The sequence below is a fragment of the Nelumbo nucifera genome, chromosome 2 (genome assembly GCF_055504915.1).
Source record: "Nelumbo nucifera cultivar China Antique chromosome 2, China Antique-T2T, whole genome shotgun sequence".
In the NCBI taxonomy this organism is placed as follows: domain Eukaryota; kingdom Viridiplantae; phylum Streptophyta; class Magnoliopsida; order Proteales; family Nelumbonaceae; genus Nelumbo; species Nelumbo nucifera.
In genome coordinates, this window is record NC_142650.1 from 113,958,170 (window position 1) to 113,970,141 (window position 11,972).

General features: G+C 39.3%; 2 protein-coding genes across 2 annotated transcripts; both read right to left on the bottom strand.

Annotated features, from left to right (window-relative positions):
- Nucleotides 1–298: 298 nt before the first annotated feature.
- Nucleotides 299–2,540, bottom strand: LOC104611183 (expansin-A15-like). The gene is made up of 4 exons (XM_010278141.3): nt 2,358–2,540; nt 2,114–2,243; nt 1,695–2,007; nt 299–1,215 (listed from the first exon to the last, which is right to left on the bottom strand). Exons 2-4 carry the CDS (start codon nt 2,238–2,240, stop codon nt 912–914), a joined length of 744 nt encoding a protein of 247 aa, XP_010276443.1. The 5' UTR covers nt 2,241–2,243; nt 2,358–2,540; the 3' UTR covers nt 299–911.
- A 5,495-nt stretch (nt 2,541–8,035) lies between these two features.
- Nucleotides 8,036–11,925, bottom strand: LOC148802831 (uncharacterized). Its single transcript, XM_088898060.1, has one exon. The coding sequence runs from the start codon at nt 10,894–10,896 to the stop codon at nt 9,847–9,849; it is 1,050 nt and encodes a 349-aa protein (XP_088754186.1). The 5' UTR covers nt 10,897–11,925; the 3' UTR covers nt 8,036–9,846.
- Between the last annotated feature and the right edge of the window lie 47 nt (nt 11,926–11,972).

Sequence of the window (11,972 nt, forward strand, 5' to 3'; positions counted from 1 at the left end):
GGTTAAGAACCATCCACCGTTGGGCTTAACTAACTACTGGCAAAAAAGGAGATTACAATTTTCACTGCCATTGTTTTCTGTAATCAACTTCTACAGAGATGGCTACTAGTTATTGCACTGAGAGTTCAATTTACTGAGAATCATCATCATCATCATCATCATTTAAGTATTGTCCCAACCATGGCTACTATAGTTGTTTAAATCATTTCTTATTAAATCCACCATCCGTTCCGCTCTTCTAGCCCCTCAACGATCAATTTTCCTAATAGGTGTTGTAGGTGCAGGAGCAAAGAAAGAAAAGAGTCCCATTTATTGCACTTGAAACACCCCCATTTTATTTATATATTTCCCATGAAAATCTGATTACAGACCTTTCTCATCACTCGTTCAAAACCTTAATAACATAATAAAAGCTAAAAGATCTCTTGCACTAAATACATATGTATACTCCATCTCTGTCTCCTCTCCGATCTTACGACAATACCGCCAGACATCATTGGCAAAGGCAAAAGTAAAAGAAAACCAAAAACAAAGACATTTATGGGCGGGTGACAAACGTTGTTCACCTCAGCCAAATCTAACCGACCACAATAATCCAACAGAAGCTTCTTCTCTGGATTTAATGGAGGTCTTCCACATACTCTAAAGACCTCTCCACACCAACCCTTCGAATTTTTCTGCGTGTGTGAATGCATTGCCACTTAAAGCCCACGTACACGGTCAGATAGAAATCGTTCAGGGCCATATCAAAAAAGGCCACCCCAGATAGAAACGACTAGCTATATTCATACCTTGTATATGTAATTAGTGAAAAAGAACTGCAACCCCTATATATAGGCTAAGTTAGGCGGAGAGAGGCTAAATTTGGAGGTGCTTTGGGTTAGTTCTTGGAGAATTTGAAGGAGACTGGCTTAAAACTGTCCGCCACTGTAGGTTTGGCCAAAAGCCCAATTGGCAGGAGCTACGTTGTTGGAGACTACAGTTTGTCCATCACTTGTTGTGACCTTGAAGGAGAGAGCCTGACCATTAAGGTAAGAGTTGCTCTGCCAGTTTTGGCCCCAGTTTCGAGACATAGCTTGCCAACCAGTTCTAGAGCCTTTGATGGAGACTGCCACAACATCACCAGCTCCACCAACGTTTGTGATAAGCACAAGGTTGAAGTAAGAGTGGCCATTGATGGTGAACCTTATCCCACCAGTCTTCTCGCAAGCAACTCTACAATAAATAAATAAATAAAGGGGGAGAGAAAACAAAGATCAGGGGATCAGAGAATTCAAAGTAAATTGGGGTATGCTGAGTTTCAAGAGTTTATTGCTTGGGCCATTGTTTGGATAAGTGGGGTGGAAGAGGTACTTATGAATAATTTGAGTTTGGAAGCTTTGAAGGTAGAGAGGATGAAGGGGGTTCTGGTTTTAATGCTAACCAGACAAGTGGGTTCTGCCCTGCACCCTTGTAAATTTTGAAATGGAAATTGAAGAGATGAATGAAAGAACCAATGAACCGTACAGTTATGGATTTATGGCTTAAGGTTTGGGGAGCTTTAAGCAATAGGAAGAAAAGGGGTTTTGTGGAAGTTACAGAGAGAAAATGGGTTTCTATTACTCTGGAAGATTGAAAAATTTTGTTTTAATATGGTCGTAGTTAGCTTAAATGTTTACTTTAATCATTAAACATCTCATGCAGAAAGGTCATACCTTCTGTATTGAACAGGGACTATCCCTGCTTTGTACTGAGCAATGCGTTGGAAGACAGGCTGAGAAAGATCAAAGTGCTGCAGGGGAGGGTTGCACCACCCTCCTGCATTGTTTGGGAGAGCATTGTTTGGCGGGCAGAAGTTTGTTGCAGTAATAATGATGGATCCTGGTAAGCACCATTTGGGATCATTTACACATTTGATCTCGTAACAAGCTCCACAGCTCAACCCGTTGTTGAACAGAGCAGTACTCAGTGCAGCTGTATTCGTTCCATAACCTTGACTGTATAGATTTCCATACCCACAAGCTCCACCTTCAACAACCAAAACATTGAGATGAGAGGATGACAGAGAAACCAGAAGGATGACATTTTTAGAGAACAAAAGATGATTTTGGAAGGGATATGATCTTATTCTTACCCATTGTACCAGAAGCATCACCACCTCCATAGAATGTAGCGTGGGCATCAGTCCACCCACTTCCAAAGCCATGAACTGTCTGCAACATGGCCAGAAGGACCATCAGGGAAACACCAAGGAAGTCCATTTCCTGCAAAAGAAAGAGAAAACAAGGGAGACCCATTTCAGATTCCGTGCTTCTGAGAGGGAATCAGCAAGAAACGGTGATCTAAGAAGTTGGTTGAGTGGGGAAAGAGCAACTTACACTAAAGAAATGTGGTTTTGGGCTTCAGAGAGAGGTGTGAGAGGTATGAAAGAGAAAACCCAGAATTCAGAAGATGAAGATGAATGAAAGAGAGGATCAGAGGAGTTGAAGATGCGAGGGGTTGAAACTTGAAAGTGCATTTATAGATGCGGATGGTGGGTCTGGGAAGTGGAGAAAAAAGCTCGTATTAATGATTATATAATTTAAACAAATATTAAAAAAAAAAGGTGGAGAATAGGATCCTAACAACTAACTGAAACTGAACTGTTAAAAGTTGAAAGCATCAACTGTAAGCAACCTCCACCTTTTTAATTTTTGCACTCTTTCATAAATTGACCGTACTGTATCTGTATGTGTAACATGTAGTGGACTTTGACCTATTTGGCTATGAGGTTTCCAAAACCAAGATGCCTTGGGAATGCAGTGACTGTACTTGTCTGTTTAATAAAAATTTCAGAGAAGAGTCCCCTAATGCTCTTTTGCTCCAGACTCCAAAGATGCTCCTCACAACTCATGCCCTTTCACATGGCCGGCCCACCCAGCTCATTGATTCTGGATAGACTTACTATGTGAGAAACAGAGACTGGTCTGACGCTAAAATTTGTTTTGGAATAATATTAGATGCTTCCAAATGAGTTGAATTCTGTAGGTTATAATTATGATATGTTCTGCTTCGAGCATCATCTCTAGTTGGAGCTTCATGGATGGAAGCATAATTTAATTATTTACTCCAACAAAATGAGAAGTCATATCCCTGAGTTTTACTTTCATATTAAACTCTTTAGAATCTTATCCTTCAAAGATAAAAACTGAGATGCTGTCATACACTTTGTCTGGGTCCTAGAAAAAAAAAAGCACTAAAAAGATATCAGAGGTGTCGACCACCAAAGGTTGAGACTTGAGAGCATATATTCAGAACAAATGGTAAGATTAATATTTCTGTGTTGGCTATTTTTAGTTTGATTCTCCTTCTCATAAAGAAGAAGATGATGAAAAAGGGTTAAATTCTAGTCCTTGTCCTTTCTATCAACTTAACTTATTCAAAATCATGGGTCAGCTGTTGGAGCCTGAGGGTATTACTATTCTCTTTTTGTTTAAGGAAATTGTTTATAGTTTTCTTCACATCTTCTGCAAATTAAATATGGATTTGATGCCCCAAGGAGGCACATGGGATGATGGGGGATTCTTCGTTTGACTTGTTAGCCAGCCTCGTTGGGAATCCCTTTGACTTTTCCAAACCCTACTGAAACAAGAACCCTTATTAAAGAAAGAAATCAGAAGATTAAAAGGCAAACTTCTCTACCACAAATTTAGGATCTAAAGGGTCTGATCAAAGTGCTCTGCATGTGGTAAACCGTCTATCTGAAAGGAGTAAATGACAATCTAGCCCTTTCACTCCCTTTGCTTTCTAATCAACTTCTCTCTTTTTGAGCAATCTCAGCTGATTATCTGCAATGATTTTCATTAGTAGACCATTGAATATATACATATAATTCTCTTCTTTAGAGCTTAACAAACCAACAGAACTTAAAACACAACTAGGGATCATGGTCTATCCTAAAGTTTCAGTTGTCTTCAGTGTATTGATCAGCAACTTCCTAAATGCAGGGTTAATTACTCAAGCTAATCATTTTTCCTTTCAGATTACTACATGGGTATGTATACAGTCTTTCAAGTTTTCAATAAACTCACAGGATTATTTTATTGGGAATTATAGCTTAATAACTTATTAGCAGATGATGAGAAAGGAAAAACAGTTAAGCATCTATGGTGATATTTCAACTTCATCTATTATATATGTATATATATTCTTGTCTTCCCACTTCCATGTTCAGAGTGATCTCACTCTTTTCAGTTTTCTCCGGAGAATTATTAAAAATCCCACTTGGGTCTTCCTCTTAACTACCATGACTTCAATCAGACAATGTATAGAGGTATAGAGAGGAGAACTTTGATTTATCTTCACTCATGTTCATCATTAGGAGTTGTTAAGCTCAAGTATATATAAACAAAGATGATCACCTAACTGCACCATATTATATAATATATGTTAACCACTCTTTCAAGTCAAATAATGTTCATGTGCATGCTTCATTAAAAGCAAATTAGTTCAATAGTTTGAGAAAGTTGTTACTCCCACTTTGTCCTAATAAGTTTTTAACTCTTGGGTGGATTATATATGCAAGACATCAGAAGTGAGATTTCTTATATATCTGTCTCTCCTTCAGTTCCTTATTCTGTTGAAATTTGTGGCAATAAGTAGGCGTAGACCCGGCCATACTTCACCGAAACAGATAGAAACGTAAGAAAATAGTGATGATAATGTTTTTGTATGGCCGCCAGAAGAAAAAACCCAAGCCGCCCAATCTGAGTAGAGACCACATATACAGAATGATTGGGACTAATAATAATGCTTCCATAGTAGATAGATAAGTTGTTGAATTCAGTAGGATTGTTGATTTCTTTGTTATTTTGTTTTCATTAGTCAGTTTCTGAAAACTGGAAGAGATGTAGAAACCAAAAAAAAAAAAATTATGAACATATGTTCGATTGAATGTTTATAAGAGAAAAGAACAATAGCACGAAGCAAGTCTGAAAGAAAAGGTGATAAGCTGAGATTTCAATGGAACAGAGCGTTCAATTCGGAGAATAAAATAAGAAACTGCACATGGGATCACATGGCCACTTGAAATTGAAAAGTCTAGATGGGTTGAAAAGCAAAGGGTATGTGTCTAAAAAAGCTAAGTTAAGACGTCTCAACTGCATGAAATCTGCCCACGTTTGATCCAAAAGTCCAGCTTTCCCATGATTTTGAGTGACATCAGTCTATCTCCAACTCCAAGCACCAAGCACGCTAGTTGTATGAAATTAGACCAGAGAGAGAGAGAGAGAGGAATTCTTCTGCATTATGCAACCATATGTGGATAAGGAGTATCAAGTATGGTGTGATAGAGTAGAATGAACAAGAGCCCCACTTGCCCAAACCGGGAGACGCCCATGGAGTGAGGCCCAGCCAATGTGCTAGGGCCCTCCTAATTTAATGGCCTGGTTGACTTGAAGCTTGAAAGCCTCTGCATGCAAGCCCCCAAGTGGCTCTAAGTGTGGGCGCATGATTCCAGCTTTAGAATCAAGTGCCCACAGCCCCACAGCCAGCCATAGGGGACCGCTTTGCTGTGGTTGCTATTGCTCATCGCCCTGCCGACAGCCGTTGCACTCCTTCAGCCATGTACGTAACGTAATTGTTGTAGCCGGCCATGTATGTACCCAAAAGAAGTTAATTAGGTGTTGGAACTGTCTCAGCCTCAACCTGACCTGCTAACTGATTCCAAGGTTGGAATGGACTATAATGGAGCTGCTTCTTTTGCCTGGAAAAAAACCCACAACTCTTTTGGGTTGGGTGGCACTAAAATAAGCATGGGCAAGCTGGCCAAAATTGAGTGAAATCAGATGATTTGTAACAAGTTTCTCCTTCCTCCACCGTCCAATTAAATGAAGTAAAATTTGGGGATGACAAGTTTCAAAGCACAAAACATTGAATAGTAACCAATTAAGAGATAACTCAGTTGGTGCGCCAGATGAATTGTTCCATACTACTAACCGTGGTGTGGTTTTTGAATCCACTATTATTAAAGAAAAGAGCTGTTGATGTGATATTGCACTGTTTACTTAAAAGAGTAACGACCTTTAGGCTGCGTTTTGAAACGATGCAAATGGGGTGTAAATCCCAGTTCAGAGTATATTTGCACTCTGGTTCATTTTTACCTGTATTTGGCAATATTACATTTATGCATTGATAAATGATAGATGAATGCATATTTACATTGATAATAAGATGTAAAAGTACGTCAATATTAAAGAAGTAAATTTGCATTCATATTTGCACCTATTACAGATAAAAGTCTGTTAAGTAAGAACATGGTTTTTAAAACCGAATCGGTGACCGAACCGGTCAGGGGTCCGGTTACTGGTTCGAACGGTCCGACTGTTCGACCCAAATGGCCAGCCCATTCTGAAAAAAAAAATTAAAAAGTTTGAAAAAAAAGTCAAAACCGTTCGAATGGCTTGAATGGTTAACCAGCCGGTTCAGCAGTTTGCTGACCAAAATCAACGGTTTTGAGGGGAAAAGCGGGTTTGGGGAAAAACGGAACCGGTCAACCGATTCCCGGTTTTTCCGGTTCGGTCCAGTTTTGAAAACCATGGGTAAGAAGGTAAATCTGTCAGTGCAAAACTAGCCCAATTTTGCAATTTATATGAACTGCTTTACACTCTATATATTTGCATTCACACTTATTTGCATCTTTTCCAAATGCAGATTTAAGGGGTGCCATGCAGTGATTAATACCAAAAAAGGCCCAAAAACAGTAAGGCTTTCTCACCTTTTCCCCTAATTAAAATTAGGGCAGCAGTGAGTTATGGGCTTACACAGACTGTCTTTGTGGTCCTATAGGCTATAGCCAGCCCCAAACAAACCAAAGCTTTCGCCCATATTTTAAGAATTTGAGGGACTACTCAGTGATGACTTGGGCTATATTTGGTTTGATAGAAATAAGAAAGTGGAGGAAATGTTCTTCAAAGAATTTCACAAAATTTGTTAACTTCCCCCAAATTGGTTCATATTAATGCACCATATTCAAAGTTTCAAACCCGCCTAACCCAACCGAAACATAAACCAGGTGGAGGTTGGCCCACATTAACCTAAAGAAGGAAAGAGAAAAAGGATTGGATGAACAATGGGCCAAAATCCAAATGATGTGTTGGTGGAGTTCAGGTTGTAAATGCAACCAGATTTATATCTGGCTATATGCTATTATGGATACTATATGAAGATCCTCTGATTTCAAGTGATTGGGTCCAAATAAATTCAGATGGGTTTTTCATATTTTATCGATTTGGCCCATGTACAGAGTTACTGAATTCAGATACCCCGATTAGTGAATGACAAACCCAATAGCGCAGTTGAATCTTTACCATTGGCGGATTGGCGGTAGACATCCTCACTCAACATCTGACATATTCTGAAAAAACAAACCTCCATTGAAGAAGATGAGGAATGCTTAAAATTTTCCCAAGTGGGCACATGCAGATGCCGTAGATAGTAGTTGTACCATGGTACCTTATATATGTGACCTTCTTTTCTTTTCTTTTTTTATTTATTTATGGTTGTTATTGTTGTTGAGGGGAAAGAAAGAGATTATTGCATTAAAAGCCCAATCAGATGTATTAATTTGCTAACCAATTAGATTCTTTTCACATAATCAGGACAGGATTACAACCGAAACAATTTTAAAACTTTTTGTTTAAAAAAAAGGAGGGTATTTATTGTGTTGAAATGCTCTACAACTTATACAATTCTTATTGAAAAATAATGTGTTCCATTTGCCTAATATGGCCTGGGTACAGTTGTACCAGAGTTGCCCAGTAAAGTTCCTTTGTTGATGAGCTCTCAACATCTGCTCTTCTGTCATTAGATGATTTGTTTACAAATAAACCCTATTTATTAATGCTTTGACTTTAAAAGATACCCAATTGCAATATTTCTGACAGTGGTTTTCTGAATTAAATTGCATGTGTTGATTCCTTTAAGCATAAGATTGTATAATACGATTAACATGATCAGCTCAGAAATTAAACATAAAAAGTCTAATGGTGCCCACATGAATATTTCTTGAAGTAATAACTAAAAATATTGTACTTTTATAACAGATATTTTAAAATAATGTGCTGGTCTTTTTTTTTGTTTCATTGGTAAAGTTGAAGCCTGTTGATTGTTGAATATCTCAATTCTATTGCAAACCAAACTTTGGGCTGAAACTTGATTAAAACCTTCTGAAGGGTAGATGGGTTCTTTGAATTGTTTTAAGCAAGAATAGGATGTGCTTGAATCTGTGGAAATTGCCTTTAGTCTATTAACTGGTCTCTCGAATTCCTCTTCTGTTAATCCAATTCAATCCTTTGGTATCAGAAGAAACTTAAAACCTTTTTTCTTCTTTGTTCATCTCATACCCATTTCAATCCTTCTCTCCATAACATTTTTATCAGAGCCCAATTGTGAGAAAAAGAATGCTTTGTTTGCCTTGAAGCCAAATTGGTATGTTAGATAGAAGGCAGGAGAAGATGCTGAAACAACCAAAGGAAAGGTTGGATCACCTAATTACAAGCCATGGCAGCTGAGGCTTTGTCAACCAAGCTTTTGGGTGGCGAACCACAAGTTGTCAAGTTTGAAGTAGTGGATGAAGTGAAAGGGCAAATCAGAAAAATACAAGGGGCATTCAAGGGTTGAAATGACTGGATGAAGAAAAGGTTTGTTTGTCAATCTTTATCAGCCTCAGACGCAAATAATTCCAGAGAAAATAGAATTGCACCAATACAAATGGAATTGCACTGGAAACAAACCAGGCCTAAAGGACAAAAAATACTGAGAAAAATCAATAATGATACATAACATAGACATTTGCAATGAATCGTGGAATGGAATGGAATCTCTTGCTTGTGCATATTCACTGCGGCTTCCTCTCATCCTCTGTCTTTTAGCTGTAGATACTACTCCGCCGTAAAAGCTTCTGGTGGAGCTACCCTTGGCAACGAATGCTTGCTTATATTTCAATCTAGAAATTATGTGTGATTGGTTTCATTTATATTTTTTCATTCAATGTTTGTATTTTATTTGCTTATAAAATCGAGAAAAGTAATAATTACAACCGTTTATAATTGTCACTAGGCACCACATTGGCATAACAATGAAAAAACGTCTAACCATATGTAAAGTTTTAAAAAAGAATTTTTCCAAAGGTAGGCATACACAAAAACGAAGTCTACTTTTGCCATTCTCAATGCGTACAGAAGAACAAGAAAGGAGAACTGCTGAAGTGGCGCCTATATCACAGCGTTTATTGAAATAAACGCCCACGAAACCAAACACCCTGTATATGTAATGCAATTGTCTTAAGTCTTAACCACTATCCTTATCAACTTGACTTGGGATCAAATCCCTCTATCACCAGGGTTTTGGGTTGAGTGGAGGAGTGTATGGGTAGGGCTGCAAGTCCGATTGCCCAACTTGAGGAGTTTCAACTATCAAGCTCAGATTAAGGTCTGGGCCCATTAAATAACCCAACCCAAGTTAGCCCCATGAATTAAAATAAAAAAGAAAAAAGAAACATGTAGATCATTCAAAAAAACACATAACGCAGCCACTTTGTACAAAATAAAATAAAATATCAAAGGTTAGACCCTTACCCAGTCTACCCCTCCCAAGACCCAGATAGCTGGGACCGACATTGGGCTTGGGTAGTGGCCTTTTAACCCATTTTTCAACCCAATTCAGATTTCAGAGTAGTTGGCAGATCAGATCAGATGAGACATGGAACCAAGATTTAGTTACTACTGTCTAATTTGTACAATGTAAAACACTTGACATATGTACACAACCCCCAACCCCATATGGTTTCTCCACTCAAATCCTGTTGCACGTATAAATTAAAGCCTGTCCTCAGGCTTGCCAATCTGTTCTACTCCTTGTGGCTTCTACTGCAATTGGTCTCATGAAGCAATAACCAGCTGCAGTGGTGGAAGAAGAACCTGTCACTGTCAGACTCTCCCTCCCAGTTCCCCTGCTACCCTTTAAACCAGACGTGCCCAGCTGCCTTCTCTTCTCCAATTCCCGTCTCTCAGCTCTCCTAAGGTTTTCCCTCCTGATAGCAGATGAGCTCATTCTCTCTTTACTGTGTTTTCTATTAGTAAAGAGAGGTACCGGCATGGCCTCCAAACCCATCAGCTTGGCCACAACACCTGGTTTGCACCAAACCACGCTCTCTCCAGCTAAAGTGGGAGGTAGACCAAGGGTTCTCTCCAGATCCAACTCAAAGCCATTGCTATAAAGTCTCCCTCCAACTCCAAGCCCACCACCGCCGGGACAACATACTGATTTCCGTCCATCCTTACAGCCGCTCCTAGAACAACTAGCACCACCACCTGGGCCTGGGCTGAAATTGCGGAATGAAGATCGATACATGGAATCCCTACCATCCAGAGAAAATCGTGGGTACTGATTCAGTGCGTTCCTTGCAGAACAAAGAATATCAGAGCTGTCGACACACGACATCCTACGTCGACAGACGTCATAGTCATCGACCTTGGCCTTCCTCCTTGCTGCTGCTGCCTCCTCTTCCAATTCTAGCTGTAAGATCATCTCCTCCAAAGTCGGTGGTGGGTTCTTATCGGTGTAATCCAAGTAGGGGGAAGTAATGGGAGATGGGGTGATGAAGGAAGAAAAGTCGGTCTTCCGTTGGTTTAGTGTGGAGGTAGAACCAACACCATTGCAGAAGCTTCGGAAGCCTTTCTTCATCTTGGCTCCCAGAGAGTTCTTGAGGAGAAAAAAGGACAAGTCCTTCATGGGCGATGATGTTTTGTTGGTGAATGGGTAAAGGAGGGTAGAAGTAGGAAGTAGTACAAGTAGAAGAGAAATTTGGGTTGAAAGGGAGAACCAAAAGGGGATTAAAGTGAAGAATGAAGTGAGGAAACTGGGACTGGTAGGCAACATAGAAGAGTCAGAACGTGAACGGAGTGACTGGGAGCGGTGGAGCAACCTTAATGGCAATCACATGACAAGAGATGGAAAGTGGTAACTCACACTTACGCACAGTCACAGTCACAACTCACAAGTAGGAGGCTCTGGCACTGGGTCACGGTGGAAGCTTTTTAAGATGAATGCGCATGGTTAATGGCCGACTTCTTTTGAGATCATTGATCATCCATTCATCCATCCATCTCAGATTCTCCGTATCTCAGTCACAATTCACAACACAGGCTCCACCGTTTAAAATTCAAATGCAAACTAAACTACCCAGATTATTGCCACATGGTATATCACTACATGGGTGATAGAACTTCTTCAATGGTGGTTGGCAATAGGACAGATAGGGATGGCAACGGGCAAGTTTAGAGAGGGTTTTGTAAATTCTAAATCATCCCCACTTCCCCAAACCTCCCAACAAGTATCCTCTCCAAGAGCTGCAATATGTTGAATTTTCAAAATCCAAACCCTCCTTGTACATGAAAATGCAAAAGCCCTTCCCGCATTGAAGGGTGAGGCAAGTTGGATTGATAGGTTTAATCTAATACTTACATTTAATTTTCTGTTATTTCCTATTATGTATAAGTAATAAGTAAGCAAAATAATATGAACAAATATCAAAATTTTCAATTATTTGATTGAAACAGGTTAAAAAACACATAATTATTAATTATCCTTTGCAAAACACTCAAAACATTATTAATTTCAACACATGATACATAAGTTTACATGAGGGTAAGAGAGGGTGGATAGAGTCATACCCAAAGGGGTTGTAAAATCCCCCAAATCATAAGGTGGAAATTGCCATCCCTAAGGGCGGATGGCCTTCTCTAATCTCCATTCTCACTTTGCTGTTACAAATGCCCATGTTAAGTAAAATAAGTACCAAAACAAGCCCCCTCCATGTCAAAAGACAAACACACCTTTGTCCTTTGAGCCAAGGGCTTGAAGTCTGAATGAATGGCAATGAATAGGAACATGAGTTCGGACTATTATCTCCATATTTCTGTGCTTTATGGAAATATTCTCAATGTAAGGTTGCA